The 27,306-nt window shown below is 43.1% G+C and overlaps 1 protein-coding gene across 2 annotated transcripts; it reads right to left on the reverse strand.

The window, feature by feature from the left end:
• Positions 1-1,564: 1,564 nt before the first annotated feature.
• Positions 1,565-27,159, reverse strand: ccdc40 (coiled-coil domain 40 molecular ruler complex subunit). 2 transcript variants are annotated; one of them, XM_034076742.1, is made up of 19 exons: positions 27,097-27,159; positions 26,490-26,647; positions 26,149-26,251; positions 24,155-24,333; positions 23,624-23,707; positions 22,722-22,941; positions 16,800-16,957; positions 16,578-16,700; positions 16,157-16,278; positions 15,415-15,658; positions 14,306-14,488; positions 12,871-13,116; positions 12,553-12,766; positions 11,817-11,986; positions 11,638-11,729; positions 10,825-10,945; positions 5,269-5,457; positions 5,026-5,184; positions 1,565-1,998 (listed from the first exon to the last, which is right to left on the reverse strand). In XM_034076742.1, the coding sequence occupies exons 2-19, from the start codon at positions 26,640-26,642 to the stop codon at positions 1,732-1,734; spliced, it is 3,027 nt and encodes a 1,008-aa protein (XP_033932633.1). In that variant the 5' UTR covers positions 26,643-26,647; positions 27,097-27,159; the 3' UTR covers positions 1,565-1,731. The 2 variants fall into 2 exon arrangements, with proteins under 2 accessions (XP_033932633.1, XP_033932681.1); XM_034076790.2 differs by lacking the exon at positions 27,097-27,159 and adding an exon at positions 26,757-26,865.
• Between the last annotated feature and the right edge of the window lie 147 nt (positions 27,160-27,306).

A 27,306-nucleotide genomic window follows, 5' to 3' on the forward strand; every position in this document is an offset into this window, starting at 1 on the left:
AGATAGCTCCCATTGTTCTGTGAACCTGTCAATCATCAAACCGTTCATTTTTATCTGAATATGTACCCATGGATGTATAAAGAGTAGTTCTACCGCCAAGTTATTCTGCCGTTATCTTGATTCTGATTGGCCAGAAGACTCGAAAAAACATCAGCAAAGAATGATGTTTTAATGAGAAGATGATCACTACGTTTTCAAAACCGTTTATGTTCTCCAGCATTTACAGTCCAATGCCTACTGCATGCGCAGCGTTAGAAAATCGGGCTTTCAAAACAAAAGTTTGACTTTAAAAAAAAAAAAAAAAAACATTATTTTTTTCAATAATTTCTTTTCACTCGCATGACCCACCGGTTGAGAACCGCTGGTCTAAATACCATCCACGATTTGTTTTAGTGTTTAGCAGCTGTTTCCCTGAATTGCATTGTGGGACATAAGTGTGCATTTAAAACTATTTGTCTGTTGTTGTATGTATTAGGATGCAGCAAATGGGACTTTATTTGTCCATAATAAAATGTATGCTGTATATAGGGGGGAATACATAAATAAAAAGTACATTTTCAGAAGTTTTGTTGATTGTTTTGTGTTTACCAAGAATTAGAAGACTGTAAAAAGTAGAGAAGAAAACCAATCATTTATGATGGATGTCACAAATTGTTTAGTTACTGTATACTGTATAAGAAAAAGATGGATGTCAATACAGTAGATAACCAGGGCTTTATTCTTTCCAGGCTTCATACTTTGAGGATTTGAATGAGAGTGAAAACTGTGAGACTGTTTGAAATGAGGAAGGAAATAAGGCACTTGGTATGATCAGTTTGTCCTGGCTCAGGATTTATATATATATATAATGCGCTGCTGTCTGCCTTTCTTTCAGTAGCTGAACAACTCAAATGCGGATGAGCTCAACACATGATCCTACTGAATGGTTTATGAATGACCTTTATTTTTGTCATTGCTGCATTAATAGTTGGGAAAACATCATTAGAAACTTTTTTTTTTTTGCATTACATTTTTTGTGTGTTGGTAATATGATTAGTTAGATAATTATATATACATTTTATGTTGAAAAACTATACAGATAAGGCAAATATATAATAATTGAATCTGGTCGCCCGTAATGGCATCATATCTACTTTAGCCTTCTCAGCTTTGTGTCGGAACCTTTATATATACAGTCTATGGTCGGAACGAGTTTAAACATTCATTTTAAAACAATAGATGCAGGTTGTTTATAACTACATATTTTAACTTATGCGGCTTTGTGAAGTCAGCTTTACATTGCATAAGGTTTTTATGCAAAGCGACTTACAAACCGTCTCTACACCGTTGGAAAATGCCTACAGGAGCAATCTGCATCGTGCTCAAGGACCATTTGACATGTTGGTCGCAGGGACGAGGGATCAAACCACTGACCCTCCGATTGGCGGAGGACCATTTTCCTCTCATCCGCCCCACAAAGCAACCAAATGTTCTTCTTTCTCTTATTGTTTTTAGACTGAGAAACGCAACTGGATTGAAAAAGGCAAACATTATAAAGAATTTTGCTATTTGTATAACTGTTTGATAATTCTTTATTTTATGACATTGTTTAACAATCGGTAATTAATTCAAAGCATAAAACAAATGACCTGTTGTTCTTCTCAGAGTGTCACCTCTCTAATCTTTCCCTCTCATGTGTTACTCCCTCTCCATCCTCTGCACTTCCTCTCCTGTGTTCTCCTCCCCTCACTCTCAGGACGTCTCCTGCACTCTGACCTGTGTGCGAGCTGTTTGTGTGCGAGCTGCCAGTGCTAGCGCCAGCCTGCGGAGCACCCCCTGGTGCTGGGGGAACTCCTCACACACGCGCTGCAGGATGGTGCCGGCGGCGCGCACACGCTCCATCTGGCTCTGCAGAGCGGCTGCCACCGACTCGCTGGTGGCCGAGGCTCGGTAGCTGCCCTCACACACCCCCTGCAGCTTCTTCATGCGGCTCTGCAGAGACACCAGGTGGGCCAGGTTCTAGGGGACGGAACGATGAAGTGGTTATGCTGGGTGCTTTCAATTCACTATTCAATTTCAAAATAAGCTTTATTGGAATGAGATTTAACATGTATTGCGAAAGCATAATTACGATTATGAAAGACAATGAATGAAATGAACAAAAAAAGTGTCAATGGATAATAAAGATAAAATGGGTTAATTTAAAAAATATATATATATTGAAGAATATATATATCGAATGAATGAATCGGGTTTATTTACAAGTAGGTTTAAACACAATAGGAGGAATTAATTTAAAGTGGACCTATCATGCTATATTTGAATAATATATTGTAGGGCCATACCTGTATAAAACATGTCAGTGAAGTTTTTTTTTCAAAATACCAAACAGATCATGCATTTTAGCCATGCCTCATTTCGCTCTATTTGCTCTATTCCAGCCCTGTCTTCACAAGGGCTGATTCTGTGGCAAATGAGCTGCAGCTGACCCCTGCAAAGGAGGGGGGCGAGGCACAAGCGTCATGTTACCATGCTGTTACCATGCCACGCAACCTCTCATTCCCCTGATAGGTGGAGAGTGGCCCATATAGGCGGAGCTCCCCGTTTCTGATGTCAGAACAATTTCAAATCTGTATCAGTCTGTATCAGATCCGCTGCAGCCCCGTTTTTAGAGATTTGGGTACGGAAGAAAAGAGAGAGGGTTGTGTTTTCTGACACTTGGTGAGTTCCCTGACACACCGGGGACACATATTCATGTATAAAAGACGTACAAAAGTGCATTTTGCATGATAGGTCCCCTTTAAGGGAGCAAATATACAAGTTTTTTTAAAAGCTATTTAAAAAAACGTATAAAATGTAATACAAAAAAATGTATACGACAAGAATTTGAAAAATTCTCTGAAAAAAGGGCAGTATAGAAAAGTTTAAAGTGAAAGGGCTGTGCAGTATTATTGAACGGAAATGTGAGAAATATAAGGAGGAATATGTGTGTGTATATAAGTGGTCTTTTTAATAATAACATTATATATAGTAGGTAGGTGTACAAGACAACAATTCGACTACAAATGATAACATGATAATATGGTTGGTACATTAACAAATGTCTTGAGGCAGTGAGTGACACACTTAGCAGCCAGCATTGCGATTGTTGCATTTATAATAATAATAATAATATATTTAATTTATATAGCGCTTCTCATCTGCCAAGACAAATCTCGAAGTGCTTTAATAACAATTTATTATTGTTCCCCATAACGAAGGGTCATTTATTTTGAATGTTTGAATCTAGGGCTATTTTTTTTATCTTGCAACAATTCGTTCCTAATATATATTTTTGTTTTTGTTGACATTATTTAAGTGTCATTGCGTCACTGCCGTTGGTTCAAAATGTACAACCCTGACAAGAGATGGTGAAAAAACTGTGAGCAGGTATTTGTGGTATTCTTGTTGGGGGGAGCGGTTTTCGGGAGTGGAAACTGTGTTGCTCAACTCAGTATATCACAGACTTGACTATAGGACCCAGAAAAATGCTTTCACCACACCGTCATTCATGTTATTCAACCATCAGCGGCAGCAGATTGATGGTGCATACATCAGTTCTGAATGGAGTCTTGATTGACACCAGCAAGTATTAATTACTTCTGTAGCGTCAACTAGGTGGTGGCGAAGTCGATAGGGACTTGGCTTGGCAACTGGAAGGTCACCAGTTCAAGTCCCGGCAAGACCAAGTGCTACCGAGGTGTCCCTGAGCAAGGCCACACTGCTCCCCGGGCGCCGTTCAAAACACTAGGATGGGCCAAATGCAGAGAAACAATTTCCCCACGAGGGATTAATAAAAGTCCATGTTATCTATAGATTTGTATTAGGAGGACCATGTGTATGCAATATTTTGAAGAACATTTTTATGTTGTCCTTGCAGAACACGGAAGTCGCTGGTCTCTTGCTGCTCCGATTGGATTGCTTGTTTGTGTTTTTGTGTGATGTTGGTGTTTTAAAGGGTTAGCACACATTCACCAAAGTCACACAATATCACCGTCAAGAAAATCAAACTACCACCAACCCGTGTGTACTGCAAGGTCAAGTTACTGTATTTGTCAATGGAGTCAGGTGACTTTGAAGGGAACATATATGGCAGCTTCAGTTCCTGGTCAGAAAGGGTGACTGATGCTAAGGTCAAACAGTGAAATTATTCGAAATAAAGCACTACTTTAACTTATTGTGGATACATTGGTTTTTACTGCTGCTCCTGTCCAAAGCAGTAAATAGCTTCAAATACGTGCTGGTATACTTTTCTGTCTAAACAAAGTGGGGGCATTCCAACTGCCATCTACTGTAGGCAATACACTGGAGATAAGGGCCTCATACAACCGAACTTGAAAAAAAAAAATCTAAACTCTACATTTACTGTGTTTAATCATCAGTGGTGGAAGAAGTACTCAGAACCTTAACTCAAGTAATGAGAAATACTTTGTTCTAAAAATACTCATTACAAGTTAAAGTCATGAATACAAAAATACCTAAGTAGAAGAACCAAAGTATAATCTGCTAAATATACTCAAAATATCAACAGTAAATGTACCCTTTATTCAAATATGTCTCCATTAAAGCATTATTTTATCATAGAATATTATATTATTCTGTCTTTAACACTTATTAATACATGTAAAAGCATATCAATGTTATCGGTGAACTACAGATACCAAGGATGCTGGCTGATGAAGAAGACGAAGTAAGCTAGGTAGCCAATATAAGGCTTAGCAGTACAGATACATGTGGGCTCACTATTTGGCAAGCAACCGGCCACAGTTGCCCTGTTTATCTCATGTCTTACAAAAGCTTATTCATGATTTATAAAGTGTTCACAACCTAATTAATAAATTAATTACAAACTATTCGTAAACCCGTTATAAGGGTAGTCTTATTGTAAAGTGGTACCAAAAAACAGTACAATGGTACAGTACTTGAGTAAATGTACTTGGTCACCTTCCCCTGCTGGTAATCATACAGTCTATGGTTGTAATGCAGCAGACATTATGAGCTCCTTACCCTCTCTTTGGTGTCCTGCAGATTTTCGAATTCGGGGTCCAGGACGTAGCTGGTGCCGCAGAGTTCTGACAGCTTCTGCTTCTGCTGCGCCAGCCGCTCGCTCAGCCTCACCTGGCCCTCCTGTAGCTCCCTGATCCCCTGCTCATACTCCACCGCACGCTGAGACAAACATACTGCGTGTAAGGTTACTGTGCAGCATGATTCAGGCACATGTGCAGGTAGGAGAGCTAACACATGGCCTACCTTGTGTGTGTCGTGGGTCTTGCGCTGCAGGCCCCGTGTGACGCGGTTCACCTCGCCCTTGGTCGTCATTTTTTTTGAGGTGTGGAACATGGCCTCCCTGCGCAGGATGATGACCCCCCTCCTCTCCACTGTCGCCTCGCTCTCCTTCAGCAGCCGCTCCTGCTGCTTCAACAGGTGGTTCAGTCGCACCTGCACAAGAAGTGATTCAATCAATGGCATTATATTTATATAGCCAAATATAACAAATTACACATTTGGTAGTATAACAAATAGTGGTGCACGATAATTATCGGTCCGATATTAGGAATTATGACGTCATCCCGATAAACCCGATAAAAGTATTAATAGCCCCGATAATATACAATATATTTTTTGGGTAAAAAAAAGAAAAAGTCCTGCGGTGTGGGTGGATTGGGATGAGGGGCGCTTGTTTTTCCCTCGGCTCCTCCCGTTTTGCCAGTACTGTGGTATTAGTGGTTTAGGAAGAGGGGAGTTTTTCACAAATCCAGCGCTCCCTAACTCATGCCTGGCTGTGACGTAAATGGTGTGCGGCCGTGAAGCCAGGACAGTAAACAAACATGTCGTCGGTAGTATGGGACTATTTCAAAGTTTCAGAGTTAGATAGTTCGCTTGCTATTTGTATTAACACATGCAGAAGTTCCACGAGGAGGGAAAAAGGCAACGAGCTATAAGACTTCCAACCTGATTAGTCACCTGAAACATCGCCATCGCTACGATAATAATAATAATAACTGAGATTTCTATAGCGCCTTTCAAGGGACCCAAGGTCGCTTTACAGGAATAGGGCAAGCACACACAAACAAAACAAAGGTCAGACAGACAAAACAACAGATCGATTTAAGGGCCGAAAGCCTTGATGAACAGATGGGACTTGGGGGCCCTTTGAAGGCGTCCAGTGTGGGGATGTTGCGAATCTCCGCAGGGAGAGCGTTCCAGAGGGTGGGGGCTGCCACGCTGAAGGCTCTGTCCCCGAAGGTTCTCAGTTTGGTGCGGGGGGTGGTGAGGAGGCCAGAGTCTGAAGACCGCAGGTTCCGGGGTGGGGCATGTGGGTGGAGGATGTCCGATAGGTACTGGGGGGCAAGGGCATGGAGGGACTTGTAGGTCAGGAGGAGGACTTTATAAGTTATGCGGAACTTGACCGGCAACCAGTGGAGGTGGATGAGGGTGGGAGTGATGTGCTGCCACGGCTTTGTGTGCGTGAGGACCCGAGCTGCACAGTTTTGGACATACTGGAGACGATGGTGTGTTAAAAGCGTACGAAGACGCCTGCGCTGCTAAACTAGCGGCGAATCCAAAGCCAGCTGCAAAGGCACCGGGCTTTTACCTATCGACGAGGCTTTTGAAAAAGGCAAGAAGTTTGCCAGAGACGACCCCAGGGTTAGTTTTGTTCATAGTAGTAATGCTCATGTCATTTGCTCACTACTAGTCTTTTTTTTTACCACCAGGTGTGGAAAAACTACAGGTACATTTAATATATATATTATATTATTATCGGTTATCGGTATCGGTATCGGTCTTGAGAAGCAGGAAGTTATCGGTATCGGTTTCAAAAAACCAATATCGTGCATCCCTAAAAACAAATCGTGCAGCATGTGCTTAAGCATTTCTGTGGTAGATAAGCTGCTTTCAAACCAACTCTAACCCTACCAGGTCAGATTGAAGCGGAGCACCATGAGGAGACGGAGCACAGATTCAGTGGATTTGAGGGACCGTGGGGGTTGATAGGGGGTGAGAAGGTTTGTGAGATAAGGGGGGGGGGCAGATGGTGGAGTGCTTTGTAGGTGAGGACCAGCATTTTGTAGTTGATGCCATGGGAGACAGGAAGCCAGTGAAGGTCTTAGAGGACTGGGGAGATGTGATGCCATGATTTGGTTTGGGGGAGGAGTCGTGCGGCTGCATTTTGAACCCGTTGGAGTCTGTTGAGGGATGTAGTGCTGATGCCGTAAAGAAGTGAGTTGCAGTACTCGAGGCGGGAGGAAATGACGGCATGGATTAGTCGTTGGGCTGCGGGGCGGGTGCGAGAGGGTCGGATTTTTGCAATATTGCGGAGGTGGAAAAATGAGGTTTTGACTGTTTGGCGGATGTGAGGTTCGAGGGAGAGGGAGGGGTCAAAGATTACGCCAAGGTTGCGTGCCTGATTGGAGGGGGAACAATGGTGCCATCGGTGGAGAGTGTTATGTTATGGCGCATTTCCACTGCAGCGCATAGCACGGTTTAAGCGTGCCGTGCCAAACCCGGCCCGTTTTTTGTTTTGCGTTTCCACTAGGGGTAGTTCCGGCTAACGGGTACCTTTTCACAGTTTTTCTGGCCCTCCAAAATCCAGGTTCTTTCCGGGCCAACCGGGCTAAATATGCTAAACATGTCACGGTCTGTCTGTCTGTGTTGTGTCTGTCTCTGATTGTGTTCACCTGGTGCCCCTGTGTTTTCTCCTCCCTCCTCACCTGGGTCTTGTTTGTGTGAATAGTCTTGTGTGTATTTAAGTTCTGGTTTTTCTGTCTGTCTTTGTTGGATTGTTGTTTGTCTTGACTGAGTTCACTGGGAAGAGTTCTGTTGTTTTATTAGCCTTGAAATAAAGGTATTTTCTGTTTAAATCTGCGTTTGGGTCCTGCCTGCTTCACTCGGCCCTGACAGAACAATCCAACCAAATATGGACCCAGCGGATATTGAAGATTTTGAGTTACATCTGTTCGATCTAGACTTTTCCCTTCAATGTTATGTTGCCGAGTGGAGTGGAACCTCGTCAAGAAGGGACAAAGAGACTATCCTCAAAAAGGCACAAATGGAGGTGGCCAACATGCCATGGTTGAGAAGCTTGTCGCCTGAATGGCTCAGAGTTTTCTCACGCAGCCCTGAGTGCCAATCTCCATTTTCTGACCCATTTTTGGGATCCCGTCTGGCGTTTGGAGGTCCACGGAGCCTCCAAAAGACCTCAAAGAAATGCACGGTCAGGAAGCCAGCTCATAATCCAGTACCGGCCCACACAGCCATGGATCCGTGCACCAGTACCGGCCCACACAGCCATGGATCCGTGCACCAGTACCGGCCCACACAGCCATGGCCCCTGCTCCAGTACCGGCCCACACAGCCATGGTTCCGGCTCCAGCAGCCATGGTTCCGGCTTCAGTACCGGCCCCTGTAGCCATGGTCCCGACTCCAGTTTCGGCTCTAGTACTGGCTCTCTGGTCGACGCCAGCTCCCCGTGTCCTGTCGGCGTACCGACCCTCTCAAGTCACCTCTCCAGTTCCCTCTCAAGTTTCCTCTCAAGTCTCCTCTCGAGTCTCTTCTCGAGTCCCTTCTCAAGTCCCCTCTCGAGTCTCTTCTCGAGTCCCCTCTCAAGTCCCCTCTCAAGTCCCCTCTCAAGTCACCTCTCGAGTTCCCTTTCAAGTCACTTCTCAAGTCCCCTCTTGAGTCCCCTCCCAAGTCACCTCTCGAGTCTCTTCTCAAGTTCCATCTCGAGTCCTCTTTCAAGTCATCTCTCGAGTTCCCTCTCAAGTCTCCTCTCGAGTCTCCTCTCGAGTTCCCTCTCAAGTCACCTCTCGAGTCCCCTCTCAAATCCCTACCCAATGTCCTGGTCCGTTGGAGGTTCCGCTGGGGGTCCTGCCAATTCCATGTCCTGTTTCGTTGGGGGTCACGCCGACTACTCTTCTGCCGGGGGTCCTGCCAACCCTATGTCCTGTGCCGTTGGAGGTCCAGCCGACACCTGTTTCGTCGGGGGTCCTGCAAACTCCATGTCCTGTGTCGTTGGGGGTTCCGCTGAGGGTCCTGCCAACTCCATGTCCTGTTTCGTTGGGGATTCCGCCGGATTTCCTGCCAACACCTGATCCTGTCCTGTTGGGGGTCCCACCGACACCTGCTCCGCCGGATTTCCTGCCAGCACCGTGTCCTGTCATGTTGGAGGTCCTGTCGACACCAGTCCATGTTCCGTCCAGAGTTCCGTCTACGCCTGTCCCGCCAGGGGTCCCACCAGCTCCTGCTTTCAATCCCAGTGCTCCGGAGATCCAGCTGACACTGGAGGGGTTCCATTGTGGCGTACGTCGTCCTCCGGAGCTATCCCGTCGCCGCCTTCTTGCCCGACCTTGTGCCCGGCCTCCTGAGTTCCCCAGCAGCCTTCGCTCTCGAGCCCGGCCTCCTGAGTTCTCCAGCCGTGGTCTTCGCCCTCGAGCCCGGCCCCCTGACTTTTCCAGCTGCTGCCTTCGCCCTCATGCCCGGCCCCCTGAGTTCGTCCGCTGTGGCCTTCGCTCCACCATGAACTCTGCCTTGCCCCCGGGCCGTCCGCCCGAGATCCCCTCCTCAAACTCTGCTTTGACCCCGGGCCGTCCGCCCGAGATTCCCACCATGAACTTTGCCTTGCCCCCGGGCCGTCCGCCCGAGACCCCCTCCTTGATCTCTGCTTTGCCCCCGGGGCGGACGGCCCGGGGCAAGGCAGAGTTCATGGTGGGGACGGAACTCTGGACGGAACATGGGCTGGTGTCGACAGGACCTCCAACATGACAGGACACGGTGCTGGCAGGAAATCCGGCGGAGCAGGTGTCGGTGGGACCCCCAACAGGACAGGATCAGGTGGCAGGCCGGATCAGGCCGTCCGCCCGAGTCCCCCTTCTCGGCTTCTGCTTTGCCCCGGGATGTCCTTTGTGAATGGAGCTTAGACTTAACTTTTGTCTAGTTTCTGAACAGATATGAGGAGCTGTGAGCTCGGAGTGCTAACAGCTAACGGCTGATGTTGATTTTGTGGTTTGCATTGAAGATGACATCACGGCTCCGCCTACACGGCGTTACTATAGTTACTACCCCAGTTACTAAACTGTAATGGAAACGCAGCATAAAGTGAGCCTGGCCTACCAAGGCCTAACTATATCGTACTAAGCCGTGCGAGGCCCTGCAGTGGAAATGCGCCATTAGTGACCGTGCTAAGGGTGGATTTGGAGCCGATTAGGAGGCGTTCTGTTTTGTTGTAGTTCAGTTTGAGGAGGTTATGTTGCATCCAAGTTTTACACTGTAGACAATACAAATGACATAAATGATGATGATGTGTATGTATGCAACAAATATTGGGTTGTTGTTTTTCCTGTTAACAATGTTATACCAAAGTTGAAGAAGTTTAAAACATAGTTTATGAACTAATTGAAAATAATGAAATAATGCACTTTTTAAAAAACCATAATCATACATCAACATAAACTGAAAGAGGCAGCACTAGACCAGCAGGAAATCTTTTAGCCGTTGACCAATCACAAAAGAGCCAGCCAGCTAGCCAATCAGAGCAGACTGGGCTCTGGTTTCAGACAGAGGGTGAAAAGAGGTGCTGCAGCACAGGCAGTGTGAGAAAAATAAAAAGCTTTGTGAACATTAAAGCATGGAGACATGTCCCAGTAGAGGAACTAAATACTAATATGAACCTGAAAATGAGCATGATAGGCCCCTTTAGTGTACCTAGAGTACATGTTGGCTCATATAAAGGCAAACAGCCGATAAAGACTCAATAACAGTGCTGTTTACTGTCTCTATGTATAATCATATAATGTGTGCAGTGTTTACCTCCATACGGTGTACCTCGGCCTTCATTATCTGGATGTCTCCCTGGCCCACCTCCAAGTCCACAGCTGAACGGGTCTCTTTCACAAGCTGGATCTTCTTCTCCCACAGCATTATCTGTCGCCTGCCACATACACAAAACACATGGACACCGAAAATAGAACACATGTAAAAGCTGTTACATGAAATGTGTCTTATGAGCTGTGAAAATTACAAATCTGGAATGAGCTGCCAATAACTGAATTATTTCATCACATTTGATATGAAATAGTGCATAAAGAAATTCCGGGTGAACCATTTTCTTTATCTGATCTTAATCTCCTGTTTTAAAAAAAAAATCACAAATCTGTGAAACAGGTTTAGTTAGTCATGTTAGGTTCGTCATGTTTGTTGTTGTTATACTAATTCTGAAGTGCACCACTTCCTCATGTTATTAGTAGGACTACAAGCATTCACGTTTTCTTCCAAATGAATTTCTTAATGCAATCTGAACACATGCAAAATCGTTTTTTTTTCTACAATTGTCATGGATGTAAAAAATGAAAGGGGCCCTTGTAAGCTTTTGGGGGGTTTTCCCTCTCCTGTAGTGTGTCCTTTAGGTTTCTGTGCATGTAAATGGTCTGCAAAGGCTACAATCCCTGAGGGACTTTCTCTCCCAATCACTCCCACCTTCCTGAAATGCCTCAATTTTTGGAATGAATAATTGTTTTCTCCTACTTGCCCCTCAAGGCTTCTGTAATTAGGTCAAGTTGATAGCCAGCCATACAGACATAGACATTTCAACTGATATGAGCACAAAGTGAATATGCGACTGACTCAGCCTCCACCAGACTGTTTAGGATTCTCTCCTTCTCCTCCTGGATCCTTTCGTGTTTGATCTGCATCTGGATAGACTCCCGCTCTGCCTCCTGAACACATTATATATAATGTTTATGAATCAGTTATGATTGAAATGGCAGACAGAAAATAACAAAATAAACACTCATGCCATGTGCCTTAAGTCTGTGCAGGAAGTCTGTCTCCCTCAGAGCGTTCTCCTGCTCCAGCGCCAGGCTCAGCTGGGAGTTCTTGCTCAGCAGGGTGTTGAGCTTCAGCAGGTCTCCTCTCAGCATCTTGGCATTCTTCTCCAGCTCCGCCTCCTCATGGTGCTCCGCTTCGATCTGACCTGGTAGGGTTGGAGTTGGTTTCAAAGCAGCTTATCTACCACAGAAATGCTTAAGCACATACGATTCTATGAAAATAGATTTGGAGATGTCAGTTTGAGGTTGTTAAATACAATAAGCATCATAGATACGTAGTTTGATTCTTAGACTTGTAATGGCTTTTGTATTTGTTATTGTTTCATTAATTTGAGATACTAAGTTATTGTCTTTAGAAACAATCATTATTTTGAGACACTAAGCCAATATTTTGCAATACAATGATATCATTTTGCAACTACGTTATTATCTTGAGAACTAAGTCCTTATTTTGAGAAACCGTCAACAATTTGTGATTATATTGTGTATGTTTCCCATGATTTCATGTATTTTGTCTTTCTTTTAGAGAAGGTATGTTATTTTCTTGAGAAGTCCGGTTTTTTTAAATCATTATTTTCCGACGCTCTCATTATTTTGAGATACTAACTTGTTAATTGAGGACATTTCTCATTAGAATAACCAGGAATTGGTTTTTCAGTACACTGTTGGAAATAGACTTCCATATATTACTTTTTGCAACTAAGTTACGTACCCTCCAGGCGTATTTTCTTCTGCTGCATGGCAGTGTATTCCGTCTGTAGTTTCAGCATCCCCTTGCTGTTGGCGTCTATCTCGTGGGTCATCGCCACCAGAGTCCCCTGACGCATCATCCAGAGCTGCTGGTCACTCTTGATTCTCCCCGCCAGCTCCTCCGTCTGAGCCCTTATTGCCTCTACCTTGATTTGCAGAGGACTCAGGTCTTCATGCTAGGAAAGGAGGCACATCAATCACAAAGGCAGCATGTGATTTTAGACCTGATTTTTTTAATTGTTTCTCGGAAGCAAAAAAAAAGACCCTTAAAATGTCTCACCCCAGTTTTGGCTGCAATTTGATAGATCTTTTTGTTGCAGGTGGCGATGCTGGCCTGCTTGTGCGCGATGAGTGTCATAAAGGAGGACATCTTAGCCTGGATGGTCGTCAGTAACGTGTTGGACCTAGCGATCTTCTCGTCTAAAGCCTCCGTGGTGAGGCCCAGGCTCTCCAGTTGTTGGCTGGCCTTGCTGATCTCCTGTTCCAAGGCCACTACATCATTCTCCAGCTGCCACAAGCGAAAGCTCTAAAGGAGAGGACGAGAAGACAACATAAATGATATATCTTTATACCTATGTGGTTGCTATGCTGTTTTGGTAACGTTATTTCCTCAGTACATTATACTTTTTGGCATACTCGTTAACATTACTGTAGTTCCCCAAGTGTATTAATACATTGCTGGAGTACTCCTATTAATAACACGGGCCTAGTTTGAAACTAAATATCTCAAATGATACTGTACAAATGAACCCTTGTGCCGCACTTATAATGAGTTACATCTCCTAACCATACACACAATGACAGAAACACACACAAAGCAACAAAACAATTGTCTTGTTTTGTATTTAATTTATGAATTTATGTTTATGAATTTGTGTATACATATGTGTATATATATATTTATAAATATATAGAGACAATTCTCTTAACTTGCCTGTATATATTATATGAATGATTATATGAATTATTCAAGGTTAAGGTATTCATTTATATTGTATGTTAACGTATATTAAGATGTAAAAAAAAAAAGAAGTAAAAACAAAAGGGAGAAGGGGTCGGATTAAATAAGTGTAAACTTCTTCCGACCCCTTTTCGGACGTGTAATTAGCCAAAGTGTTGTTGTTTATTGTTATCACCAGACCATGATACTACAGATTATTCAATTATTATTTAAATATTTCGTTTAGTTATTGCATTCATTTGTATAGTACTGTATCATGTCTGTATCATCTTTTGTTTCATTTGTATTTTCTTTGGTTTTACACGCTCGAAAAAATTAAATAAATAAACTAAACAAACTGGGATATGACAATGGTTATTAACAATATTGATCTTGCATCAAACACATAATATATAAGAAATATTGCAAAAAACAGGAAAATAGCAAATGCTTTCCACACGCATGGCAACCAATCAAATGGTCTGAATCTGTTGGGAAATAGTCAAAGTTACAATTGTAAAGCCAGGGCTCCGAATGGAATATATTAGAATGCATGTATGCTAAAGGCCGTGGGATCAGAAACGGTGGTTTTGATGTGTTCACATTTATATCCATAAGGGACTGTTTGTGTTTTGGCTACATAGCGTATGCCAGACGTAGATAGGGGCTGAGGTCATCCTTGCCAACATTCCCGTGATGTCCACAGTTCAAAGAAAAAGCCCCACATGTCTCAATGGGAAGGTGGAGAGATTAGGCAGTCAATGCCTAACGTTACCTTCTCCCTCTTGAGCGTGGCTATCCTGCTGGTGAGCCGTTGGGAGTACTTGGCCGCCTTGTTGTGGGTGAGCTTCTGCTGGATGTGGGTCATGATCTTGTCCTCAATCTCCAGACGCACAGCACTCTCTTTCTGCAACTGCCTCCTCTGATCGATCACTTCAGTATGGTGGACGCTTGTTTCCTAGGGCAAGGGGAAAGAAAAGAAAGCGACATGTTTTGAAAGGGTAATAAGAATAACAGCGTTGCGGCGATGAGGGAGAAACAAGCGTCGAAAGGGCTCCCTGGAAAAGAAGCAATGAGAAAATAAGCTCTGTGATAAACAGACATTTATTATACTTTCATCTTTTGCTCAACAGGATCATCTCCACATTTCAACAGCTCTTGTATAATTGTTGAAATGTAAATGCAATGGACAACATTGAAATGACATCACAGTCCCATGGCTGCGCTTCACCACCGCTAAGCTAAAGGTGGCTAATGTTTGATAGTCCTTCCCCACTCTATAGGCCAGGGGTGTCAAACTCAATTTCATCGCGGGCCACATCAGCATTATGGTTGCACTCAAAGGGCCGGTTGTAACTTTAAGACTATATAAAAATACATATATAAATATATCATATATATAAAATAATGTATTATATATTACATCATTGCCTCTGCATTGGATTATCATCGGATAGGGTAATAACTTCATAATTAACTACGTCTGAAAGCAGAATTCTTGGGCAAATAATTGCAAGTCTCTTCAGTGCGTATGTCCCAAAATGATTTAAAAAGAAAAGCCAAATTCTGGAGAAAAAATAAATAGAAGTGACATTTTGAAATAAAAATCTAATTCTGAGAAAAAGGAATTCTATGAAAAAATGCATATCTTTGAAGAAAAAAAGGCAAATTCTGAGAAAAAAGTCATATTTGAGATGCATTGTGGGACATGTAGTTTATGGGCAACATGCTTCTGTAGCATGTAACCGTATAATAAACATATTATATTCTTTGCAAGCTCTTGTGGGGCCACATAAAATGAAGTCGCGGGCCGAATGTGGCCCCCGGGCCTTGAGTTTGACACCCCTGCTATAGGAGGTCACTGTGGGGCAGAGCTTTAGAAACCTTCGAGAGCCTGGCGAGGCTGCGCTCCGTCTCCCTCAGAGTGCGCAGGCAGGAGCTGTAGTGCGCCTGCAGAGCCTCCCCCTGGGCCTGCTTCTGAATGATCAGCTTTCTGGAGGTGGCCCCGTCCACATGGGACCAGTTCAGCTGCATCGTTAGCTTCTCGTTTTCCTCCTGCTCCTCATTGGTGGATCTCTTGTAGCCTTCGATTTCTCTGTCCAGCAAGATCACCTGGTGCTCGACGGTGCTGAGGGAAACACGAGCAGCAGTTAGAAAAGCATAGATGCCTCGTCAAAAAACATATCGTCAATATGATATTCTCCTCTCAGTGTTTTCAATTGAACCAAGTACTCAGTCCTTATCCGAACTGCCACAAATTGATAAATGTTCAGAATGTTAACCCTTTTAATGCCAATCAATTCACAAAAAGCCACTGCTGTTTTTTCACGAGATGGCTTCAGCCAGATTATTAACATTAGGTTTGAAGCATTTGATTTGTTCTGGAAGAAAACTAGAAAGAACGCATGCATATCTAAAATGGCAAACATGAGAAGGTGAGGCACAAAGATTTCCTCTCAAGTTATTGTTGTGTGTCCACCCAACAGTCTATCACTGCAGAGCAGCACCACCCAAAGGTGCTGCTCATGAAGTGTGTCTCCTGCTGGGACATTAGTCACATGTCCGCTTAGAAGGCATTAGCACATTTGAAGGGTCTCAGTGGCTTATTGACATTGAGTCTCCTCACCGCACGGCGTCCTGCATGGCGCTGAAGGCCTCGTCTCGTCTCCTCATGGCCACCAGGCTGCCGCTCCACTGCTGCAGTAGCTGGTTCCGCGCCAACACCAGAGACTCCATTTCCATCTCAGCCTGCACACAGAGCATTGGGAGTGGACATGGGTCAACACTGATCTGGTGTATATTCTTATAAACATGCCGTGTACTGCACCAACATAAGAATATGAAAATATGCACACAAAGAATATTCTTATTTCTTTTCATGCACTCTCCTTCTTGTTGTCTCTTTCTTTCTGTGTTGCTTTCATATTGTTTGATGTGCTGCTATTGTTATCGTCACTGTAGTTCTTTGACAGATGCACTAAAGGACGGTGCTTGCTTAACGACGCCTTTAACATACAGGCTGTGTTGAGCCATGGTGCCATAGTTACCTCAGAGAGAGCCTCTTTGGCTGAATGCGTCTCCTCTGCCTGAGCTTTGGCCTGGGCTTCATACATGGCTATCTGCTCCGCCAGCCTCTCCTTGTCCTTTGTACGACGCTCCACATACAAATCCTGATGACACAGAAGTATTGTTTATCCATAACAGTATGTTCACCAATGACAATGTATATGACAGTCCACAATTTGAGAGGTCTGCAGCAGACTGCCCACCTGCTGGAACTTCTGCTCTGCGGCCTGGTTCTTCTCAGCTCCTGCTCTGCGTCTGGCGTTCTTCAGGGCTTTGACATTGGAGCTCAGATCTTCACTGACTCCTTGTGTGAAGACCAGATGCTGCATGAGGTTGTCTATCTCCGCCTGTAACTGGGACGCTATGGAGAAGACACACAGTCACTGGTGGTCCGTGAGCGCCCCCTAGTGGTCCGTGATTATATTGGTAACATTTCACATTTGAAATAAATAAATATATTTAAGTTTTCCGCACTCTCGCTGGAATATCTCCGCAATGGAACGAGCTTAAGTTTCACTTTCTATTGCATGATAAAGCCCAGGGCAACACCTTCGTCACACATGTTGCCACTTGTTTGTACCATTTTCAGGCGATTTATAATCTGTTCTAGAAAAACGATGTGTTTTGGGATATTTGTGGAGTTCGGTGGTCCGCGAGTGTTCTTTTATTGGTTAAGTGGTCCTTGGTATGAAAAAGTTTGAGAAACACTGCCTTAAAGGGACAGAACACCTCGCAATCAGAAATAAAAAGAAATGCTGTTATCTATTTGAATATTTATCATTTTTTGGTGTGTGTTGCCAAGTGTATAAGTTACCATCTTTCTCATATAATAGAATAAGACGGCACTCAGTTTGTGTGGCTTGACGAGCCATGACATCTTGGTTACTCAAAAGAATCCACAGATTTTTGAGGGCAGTTTCATGGAGGAACAGTTTTCTATCCATTTGTTTCCCTCTCACAGTGCAATAGAAAGTGTACCTCTACTCATGGAGGTGAGGCTTTTAACATCACGAGATATAAACATTAATGGCCTCCACCTGCCTCGATGCACGCTTCATTTTGCCCTGTAATACAAACATATAAAGAAAATAGTTCCTGAAACTGCTCACAACATGTTCTGTGGATACTTTGAGTTACCGTTTCATGATTTCTGCAGAAGAAGAGACGTTGCTTTTTAGTGATTCTAATCTTTATTCGTTGGCCCTTTGAGATAAACAAGCATATAAGCATACTCTTGTTCCATTCTATACAAGAGAAGGCAGACAGCTGTTTCACTTCTTAGAGATGATGTAGTCATCATAAGCAACGAAAGTGAAGTTACAAAAGTCTCAAACTCTATTCCCTTGGCTGTGTCTTTACTTCGTAGACATGGCTGCTCACACAAATGTGTGTTGCTGAGTATTTGAGGTATGTAATAACATGCTGGTCAGACACAGGATTAGCTTCAGCTTACTTCACCAAGATGCAGCACAGAGCGCTACAGGAACTCATTCCTGCCTGCAGCATCAGACTGATTAACCCCACCCTCAGGCAAGCTGAGTCAATAGACTGGCACTGGACTTCTCTGTCAGCAGCCAAACCCTTTTATTCAGAAGAATTATTATCTTATTTATATTAATACGTCACAATTTACTGTGTATTTTATTACAATGTGCACAGTTTTACTTTCACTTCTTATGTACCGGCACACTTTCTAAATTGTATATTTATTTGGACATCTATCCTTAAAGGTCCCATGACATGCTTTTCCGGTTATTACCCGTCCCCTTGTGTGTTATTCGGATTTTATGCATGTAACAGTCTGCAGAGTCACACACCCTTGTTTGCTTCCTGGGTTCAGTGACGTGTGAACACCTAAATCAACAACAAATGACCGGATTGGCCCAAATGGACCAATCCGCGGAGCACCTCCCACACCGGGACCCCTTGGCTAACTAACAGGGAGTCCCATTGACTTGCATAGAGCTCCCTGAACGCTGGTAACAGACGAGTTGGGATGGCGGAGAAACGCTCTCCGCAGACCAGAGGCGGATTTAGGATTGTAGGAGATCCGGGGCTTAGCCCAGGAGTTGTTGGGTTGGGGGGGGGGGGGTGCAGGGGTACAGTGCTATTTTTTATAAGTGGGGGGTGGACCGAACATCCTTTAGGGGGGTCGTCGCCTCCTCTCGGGGGGTCCGGGGGCATGTTCCCCTGGAAAGATTTTTTTTTTAAATATTGAAGTTGAAAGCATCAATCTGGTGCACTTTGAGAGCAACATTAACCCTAAAAGCGGACAAAAGGCACTGGAGAACACTCATTAACACCCTTTAATGAAGCAAACTAATGCCTTAACTCACTCAAATAGTCAATTACTTATTAAAGGAATGGTATGCTCATGACACTCATTTTTTAAAAATTATCATCCGATAAAACAGACCAGTCTCTGTCAGTCTCTCTTTTTTTTTTTTTAATCCGATGACATTATCAGTGATTTTAAACTGATTATATACCGAAATAACATCAACACTGTGGGCGCCGCCATTTCCCGGACGTGACGTAATCCATGCGTTTGGTTTTCGAAGACACGTTGATCTCCATGTTATTTACTGTAGTTTCTCTATTCAAATATGCCTCACTGTATCGCGAAATATTGCCATAATTCGGATAGGAACAATCCACGGAATGCTCGGTTCCATCTGTTGCCAAAAGGTAAGCATAAGAAGTACATTCGGAGGCAGTGGCTAGCGGAATGTGGCCGGCCCGAACCGAGAGATTTACAGGCTCATGTATGCAGCGAACATTTCACATTTCCGGACGACTACTCTGAGAGTATGATCAAACATAACATGGGATTTAAAGAACAACCATTACTCAATGGAGATGCAGTACCATCGGTCTTTCTGGTGTAATCACCGACCAGGACACCAGTTCGGCCAGTAGAGAAATCGCCCTCTGCAAGTGTGAAGCGACGGAGGAGCAGAAGTAGTGCTCGGAGTAAGAATAAGGTATGTTATAGCGCATTTCCATTGCAGCGGCTAGCCCCGTTTTAACGTCCAGGCCAGGACAGTTTTTGGTGGCCTTTCCATATAGCGTAGTACCGGCTAGTGTGTATTTCCCCCCAGTTTTTCCGGCCCCATAAAATCATGATTCTATGGCCAGGGACAACGAAGCTGAGTATGCTAAACTAGAGAGGGAATCGCTAGCAAGGGTGGTACTACATGCATACATATAGTATCTTATATCATCTTCCCATTATACAAACATGCATTTCCAAACATTTGGACTACCTATGTTGCAAATGTATTATCTTTTCAATTTACACACGGCATCTATTGCACGTCTGTCCGTCCTGGGAGAGGGATCCCTCCTCTGTTGCTCTCCCTGAGGTTTCTCCCATGTTCCCTTTAAACTGTGGGTTTTCTTCGGAAGTTTTTCCTTGTACGATGTGAGGGTCTAAGGACAGTGGGTGTCGTATTGTCATACTGATATGTATGGATGAATTCCCCCATCCAATCTCTTCACATTGGTCAAAACTTGTTCCTCTGCTGACGAGTCCGAACTGAAATACTCCACCATATTTCCGTGTGTTGACAAAGTGAACGCATGGATGATGTCATGACCATCACGTGACTAGTGAAAATGGCAAACATGGCGGCGGCCAGACGGAATATACAGGTCTTGATAAAAAAGAGCTATAAAATCATTATTTACCGGGGAATATCGCTGATTTCTTCAGGGTATGGTTTAAACATAACGTTTCACTAAATACTGAAGTCTTGATTAATTATCTAATGAGTGGACCATTCCTTTAAGGTGAAACGAATGTGCGTAGAGTTTTAAAGGATGCGGATAGTCTCACCTTGATTCTGGCACATTGCTTATCGTTTTATAGATCTATTCTCATCCACCATCTTTGTTTGTGACGTAAAGAGTGTAAGAGTCACGTTTCTGAATCGGACACTCTGAGTGGATGCAGTCACAGCCAATCAGATTCAGAGGGTTGCCTGTCAGTTCTGTTGTCATGTGTACTGAAACGAGAGCCGGTATAATTCCACGCGCGAAAACAAAATGGAATACGTTATTTTAGTGTCTTAAAAGTAGACTGAGGTATGAAGGGTTAACTTTACATTTTAGGATAATGTGTAGTCATGTTCTGTATACATACTAACATATAAGGGTATACTTTGTGTGGTTAATCCATGTTTATGCTATAACATTAACGTTACATCACTCTTTTTCACTTCTTACTCAGTCAGCCAGAGTGCAGATATCACCATTAGATTAACAAACCTGAAACATCATCCATTTCTTCACTGCTGGTGATGACATTGTTGTCTGCTGCTGATACTGCTGCTGCTGCAGCTTGTGGCGCCTGTTTCGATGACAATAACTTTCTAATATCCATAACTGTATAGGCTATTAGCTTAAAACTCGTCAGGCACTAGGAAGGATCACTTCTTCTTCAGGGCAGGCTACGCAGTACGCAGGCTAATGTCCCACAGTGGCTGCCTCTCTGGTGGACTCCGGTACTGCACATTACTCCCGAGACGTTTAAAAAAAAAATATATATATATATATTTGAATTTTTTTTTTTTAAAGTGAAACATCCGGGGCTTTTCAGAAAACATCCGGGGCTTGAGCCCAAGTAGCCACCCCCTAGCGCCGCCACTGCCGCAGACCCATTCTCACAGCGTTATAAACCTTTTTCTTTCTCGATATCAAGCCACACTTTGTGTTTGTGTGTGCTCAGGATGAGTTTCGCTTGTTCTCGCTGTATCGCCGACCCGGAAACCTGACAGAGTAGGGGTGTTGAAAATAATCGTTTCTTGGATGCATTGCGATGCGGACGTGGACGATTCGGTCTCGATGCAGTGACGGAAGATAATCGGTTATAGAGTAGTAACGTTGCTTCCTGATTTTCCGGCCGCGGCTTTACTATAACGTTTTTTTTTCTGTCACTTTAATATCAAATCGGTCGGTGACGCAGAGATCAGGGAACAGACGTGACAGCGGCACAGCAACACCAAACACGGAGCAGCCTGCTTTATCCACCAACACAAGAACACCAGTCCAGAACCAACAGCAGAAGCACCCGCTCCGAATCACTCCGTGTCGCTGCGGCTCAGAGACACAGACAGGGATTTATGTTTTTCAAAAATAATCGCGTTACAATCATGTCAGGTTTTTGGTGGATTTAATTAAGTCTTGGATTGCAAATTATGAATGTCCTCTAGCAATTTTCAGACGATATATACGTGTGTAAAGTTTGTGAAGGCAGGAGGAAAAAAGCTTCCGCGATCACCGTCTCCTCTCCGTTCCTCCAAGCCCCGCCCCCTCCCTGAAAATAATGAGTGACAGGCTGATAGTGACCCGATAGAAACTTTGTTATTCACTTAATCACTGAGATATAATGAAGCTAATTTAATCTCATACATTCATGGGATTTATGTAACAGTAAAACAGAGAATGTAAGTGTGCACCCACATGCAGTATTTTAGTTTGTATATGCTATTGTAAATACTCCTGTTGTCTGCTGTGTTCAGACTCAAGTCCTGTGTGTGATGCCACATTCAGGACATTCAGTGTCCTTTCTTAACAGAAGACCGTGGCTAGAAGCTGCAGCTAGACTGCAGAAGCATTAGCTTTTTGTTTTTGAGAATGGAACAACTTCACACACGGAGGCTAGACCTATACAATTCATTTATTTTGGTTTATAAATGAATGTCAAGACATTTATGTTATTGATTTCTGAAGCACTTTCTAAATAATAAAAAGAGAGTTCATATGTATTTACTGCATGTATGCATTGATGAAAAATAAGCCATGTGCAGTAATATAGAAAATTGAGGATGCAACGCATTGGTATGAATCGTGATGCACCGTGATGCACCGGGATATCGAACCGAATCGAATCGTTTTAATCTAAGATGGAGCAACTTGAACAAAACCCGAGGAATAAATAAAGTATTCTGATGTTTTAAGTCTGATTTTAAAGGCTAAGAACATATATTTTGATATTAAAACATGGTGTCAAACATGACAGTCAACATGGATTTACAGAGGAATACTGGATGTCATAGTTCAACACAGTTAAACAGATCCTGGATCAACACCATGCAACAGCAGCAAATACACGTCGGGCTCACCGTTGGCTTTGTCCTTTCTGTCTTGGCCGGTGATATTGGAATACTGTCTCTTGATCTCCTCCAGCTGATCCCTGGCCTGCTGACGTTTGGCCTCCGCCTCGGCCTTGGTGTGCTGACGCTCATCCAGCCTGGTCTGCAGCCGGGCCAGCTGCTCCTGCACCCCGTACATCCCAACTCCCAACTCCTGAAGGTGCCTCTCATCTTCCTTCTCATTTGCCAGCTGCGGAGAAGGGGAGCAGTCAGGAATCACAAAACGTACCATCAAGATGTCAGACCGCTTCTTTGCGCATGCAGACACTCTTTGTCAGATATATTGCTTCAGAATAGACATTAGGTTATTTTTTAAATGATTGCAACCCTTTAAAGGCTGGGTTTTAAAAATGTATGTAATGTATCTTGGAACAAATATCAGAAGACATATCTTTCATTTCTCGCTGTTATGATGTGAAATACACATATTGTTTCTTTAGAATGTACTAATGTTTATTACTGGCTGCGTTTTCAGTACCTTTATATGTTCACTTCATATTTTTAAATGCTGCTACTTATTTTGTACCGTGGTGTACTTTGTATTAACGTCAGCAGGCCTCTTTGTTTAATGTGTAAGTCTACTCCTTTTATAATGGTCCTTTATCTGAACTGTGGGTTTGCACATGTTCCTGATGTTGGACAAATAAAGGATTTCTAATTCAGATTCTGAAAGAGATAAGGATCAACAGCGCCATCTCCTGGACACATTGAGACCCTACAGGTGTGCATTTGAAAGGGAAACTTAACCTGAATGTGTGTTACATGTTTCTTTGTTCCCATGTCTGAGAGTGTAATTGGGGCAAAGCTGAGGGGGCTAAGGACACAGAAAAGAGTAAAGAGGAACACAAATGTTTAATGTTGAAATAGCTGACCTTCTCCTTCAGTCCCAGGTCGATCCTCTCCAGCTGATTACTGAGCTGTCTGTTCAGAGCAACTTGTTGCCTTCTGACCAGCGGCTGCCAACACAACAGTCATGGCATTAATAACATATCAGAGGGAAGCATATCATTATCATCATCATATCATTACCTAGCATTATCTTTACCAACACCAAAGCAGCAGCTCAATTAAAAACGTTTCAAATGCAACTGCTTGACTTACGAGACTCACAGATCTTTCTTACGGACCAGAATCACAAAGTTAAAGGTCCCATGTCATGCTTTTCCGGTTATTACCCGCCCCCTTGTGTGTTATGAAGGTTTTCCTGCATGTAAACGGTCTACACGCACGCACGCACGCACGCTGTATGAGAAACCAATGTGAGTTTGGAACATTGAACAATGTAAATGTATCCTAGTCGACCTCAACAATAGAATTATGATCAGTAGAAATGGCCGTGACATGGAACCTTTAACTATTTCATAAATACCAGTTGTCTATATATTGAAGTAGAAGCTACAGACATGTTCAGAGTCAAGAACGATGAACTCTTCATCCTCCTCCTCCTCTTCATCCTCCACTTCCCCTTCTTCTTCCTCCTCCGCCTCCTGCTCTTGCGGCGGCTCCTGATCCTCCATGTCTTCTGATGTGTTAAGGTGTGAGGGGTGAAGTGTCAACGGCAACTGGGCAACATTTTCTTGCACTGAAACAAGAAAAAAAAATGTGATCAATCAGCAAGAGGTTTGTAAATATTTGAGTTTTTTCACCTCCATATATGGACAGTCCCTTTAGAAGGAAAACATTTCCTGTAGCCAATCTGAATCAAGTCAAAGGTAGTAATGTTTAATAAAAAGGAATCCTTTCTCTGACTCTCCAAAACAGCTTAAAAAGAATACAAAAAACCCTTTTGTCAGGAACACAATTGATGTCTGGTTCAAAGTACAAAGCCACTTAGGTTTAAAGTCACAGATATCCTCTTTTACTCCTGTATGGGGTAATAGAAGATTTATACCAGGAACATATGACTCAGGGTTTAAAATGTGGGCCAACAGAGGCATCAATAAGATCAGTGATCTATATGATGACAACAAATTGATGACCTTTGAGATGCTAAGAAATAAACATCATATTCCCTCAACACATTTCTTTAAGTATCTGCAGCTAAGGAGTTATATATCTAAGGCACAAGATCACTCACTATTATGTCCACCTCTGTCAAAGCTGGAAACAATTATAGTACATCACTCCTCTGGTCATGGACAGGTGTCTTTGATCTATGACCTTTGCAAAGCTGAATCAGGAGAGTCCTCAGAGAATAAAATACTTGCTTGGTCTACTGATTTGAATGCAGAGGTGACAATTGAGGAATGGGGGCAGATATGCCACAAAGCCCAGGTTCAAACTATTAACACGAGGTTTAGACTCCTACAGTACAAATGGATTATGCGTACCTATATAACTCCATCCCTACTGCACCATTTTGATGCAAATATTCCAGATCAATGTATAAAGTGTGATAATGATAAGGGCACATTGTTCCACTGCTTATGGGACTGCCCAAATATTAAATCATTTTGGAAAGATGTTCTGGGCACATTATCAAAAATAATTTCCGCCACATTACCAGAATGCCCAGAAATCTGTATTCTTGGGGTTTTCCCTCTATCTCCCAGACTTAATATCACTAAGAAAAGACTGGTAGTCTTTTCTCTTCTCCAAGCTAAACACACAATAGCTGTCTTTTGGAAAAACCCAGAAAACCCCTCGATCAATCACTGGTTAAAAAATCTCTCCCATTGTCTAGCCTTAGAAAAATTGACATTTGCCATAAAGGGAAAGCCTGAAGTGTTCCATCAAATATGGGGGGAATTCTTGGAGTTTCTGGAAATAAATGTGCCTCCTAATTGACCTTGTCCTCTATATTGGTTGGATGTGATATGGCTGCTTGTCTACCGGCCCTGTAACTTGCAATGTTTAAATTACAATGTTTACCACATGTCCACTTGTGTATGTATGTGTATGTCTTTCTTTTTATTATTTTTTTTTTTTTTTTTCTTTCTTTCTTGTATTATTTTGTTTTTGATTTTCCTTTATGGGATATATACTTGTACAATGTCTTATGCTGAAAAAACGAAATACCAATACAAATATTTGTTAAAAAAAAAAGGAATCCTAAGCAAACCAGTTTAAATGTGCAGTTTTACACTTGTTCCTGTATGTCAGTTCTGATTTCCCAGCTTCACTTGCTAATTTAAGTTCGCTTAGGATAATAAATGATATTGTATTGAACTGTGCTATGCTGTGTAACACTGTGTTTCTTTGCGCTCGACTGTAAATCCCAAACAGGGCAGCTTTTTTTGGCTGGTAAATGGTTCGAATCTTCGAACCATTTACCAGCCAAAAAAAGCTGCCAAAAAATACAATGGTATTTGTTCGGAGACTGTTACAATTTCCTCCTTTACTAGCCATTTGGTCAGAGGACTAAATGGGTTGAAAGTGCACCCTATGTGTGACTGACCTGAATTCGTGGCTGCAGGGAAGTCATCCAACCCAGTGTGGACAGGCTGAAGCTGGGGGGTCGTGTCATCAGGCTCTGGTCCTGACTGATTCAGTGAGACACTCTGGGACACATAAAGAAAGCATGTATTTGGTTCTATGTACACACGTCAGACTATACATGTAGCATTAGCTGTATCATAGGACTAGTGTAGTAGGCAACTTTGGCTATCCTAGGCTTGAACTTCTTAACAAAATCCCAAAAACAAAATAACTAAAACTAGCACTTGGAAAAAAAGATGAAATAAATATCCCTGTATGAGAGAGTGAAAATGAATTTGTGTATTCCTCATTCATTCCTACCTGTGTAGCGGCTGGGACCGGGGCCCCACGGTCCTCTGCTGCTTCCTCGCCTCCATCCTGCAGCTCGCTCACCTCTTCAGTTTGTCTCGAGCCTTCCGGCCTCACCTCCTCCTCCCCTGTTCCCTCACCACCCTCACCTCTAGTGCTCTGCATTGGACCTGTAATGAAGAACAAAAGGTTAGTTATGTTAGCACACTAGCTGTTATGCTAGTCTCTAAAGTTTGAAGTGTTTAACAACTAAGTAACAGAGATATTGTGTAACCTTACCTCTACTACAGCATGATATGTGTCACATAAACACTGTAGCAAACTCGCTTTACGTTTATGTGGTGCAGAAAACTCTAAACTCTCGAAGCCAATATTAGCACCTAGCTTAGCGTTAACCTGCTATCCCTGCATACATGTTAATGTTAGGTTAGTTAGGGTAACGTCACCGGTAGTGGAGCAGAGGTTGAGGGTAACGCTAACCCACAGTTACAACACCTAGCGTTTCAACAGGTGAATGCTAACGTCAGCTACAAATGAAAGAAATACAACATATAACAGAATAACATTTGAATGATATTTTTGGTTTATGTTGACCCCCAGTTTAAAGCTAGTCACTTACCACCGTAGCACTATCAATGACAACCCAGCGAACTGATGTTGCTATGCAACCATAAACATCCAGAAGAGGATGTGCGGTGCTCACACAGGCCAGTGTGCGTAATGAGGAATGTATATTTGATTATTTGTAATAGCTGTATATTATATATAAAACTGCTTTAAAAAAGGTTTTTAATGTCTCCATTTATCTGTCAGTGTGTGACACGTGTGT

This window comes from Pseudochaenichthys georgianus, chromosome 1 (assembly GCF_902827115.2).
Source record: "Pseudochaenichthys georgianus chromosome 1, fPseGeo1.2, whole genome shotgun sequence".
Taxonomy (NCBI): domain Eukaryota; kingdom Metazoa; phylum Chordata; class Actinopteri; order Perciformes; family Channichthyidae; genus Pseudochaenichthys; species Pseudochaenichthys georgianus.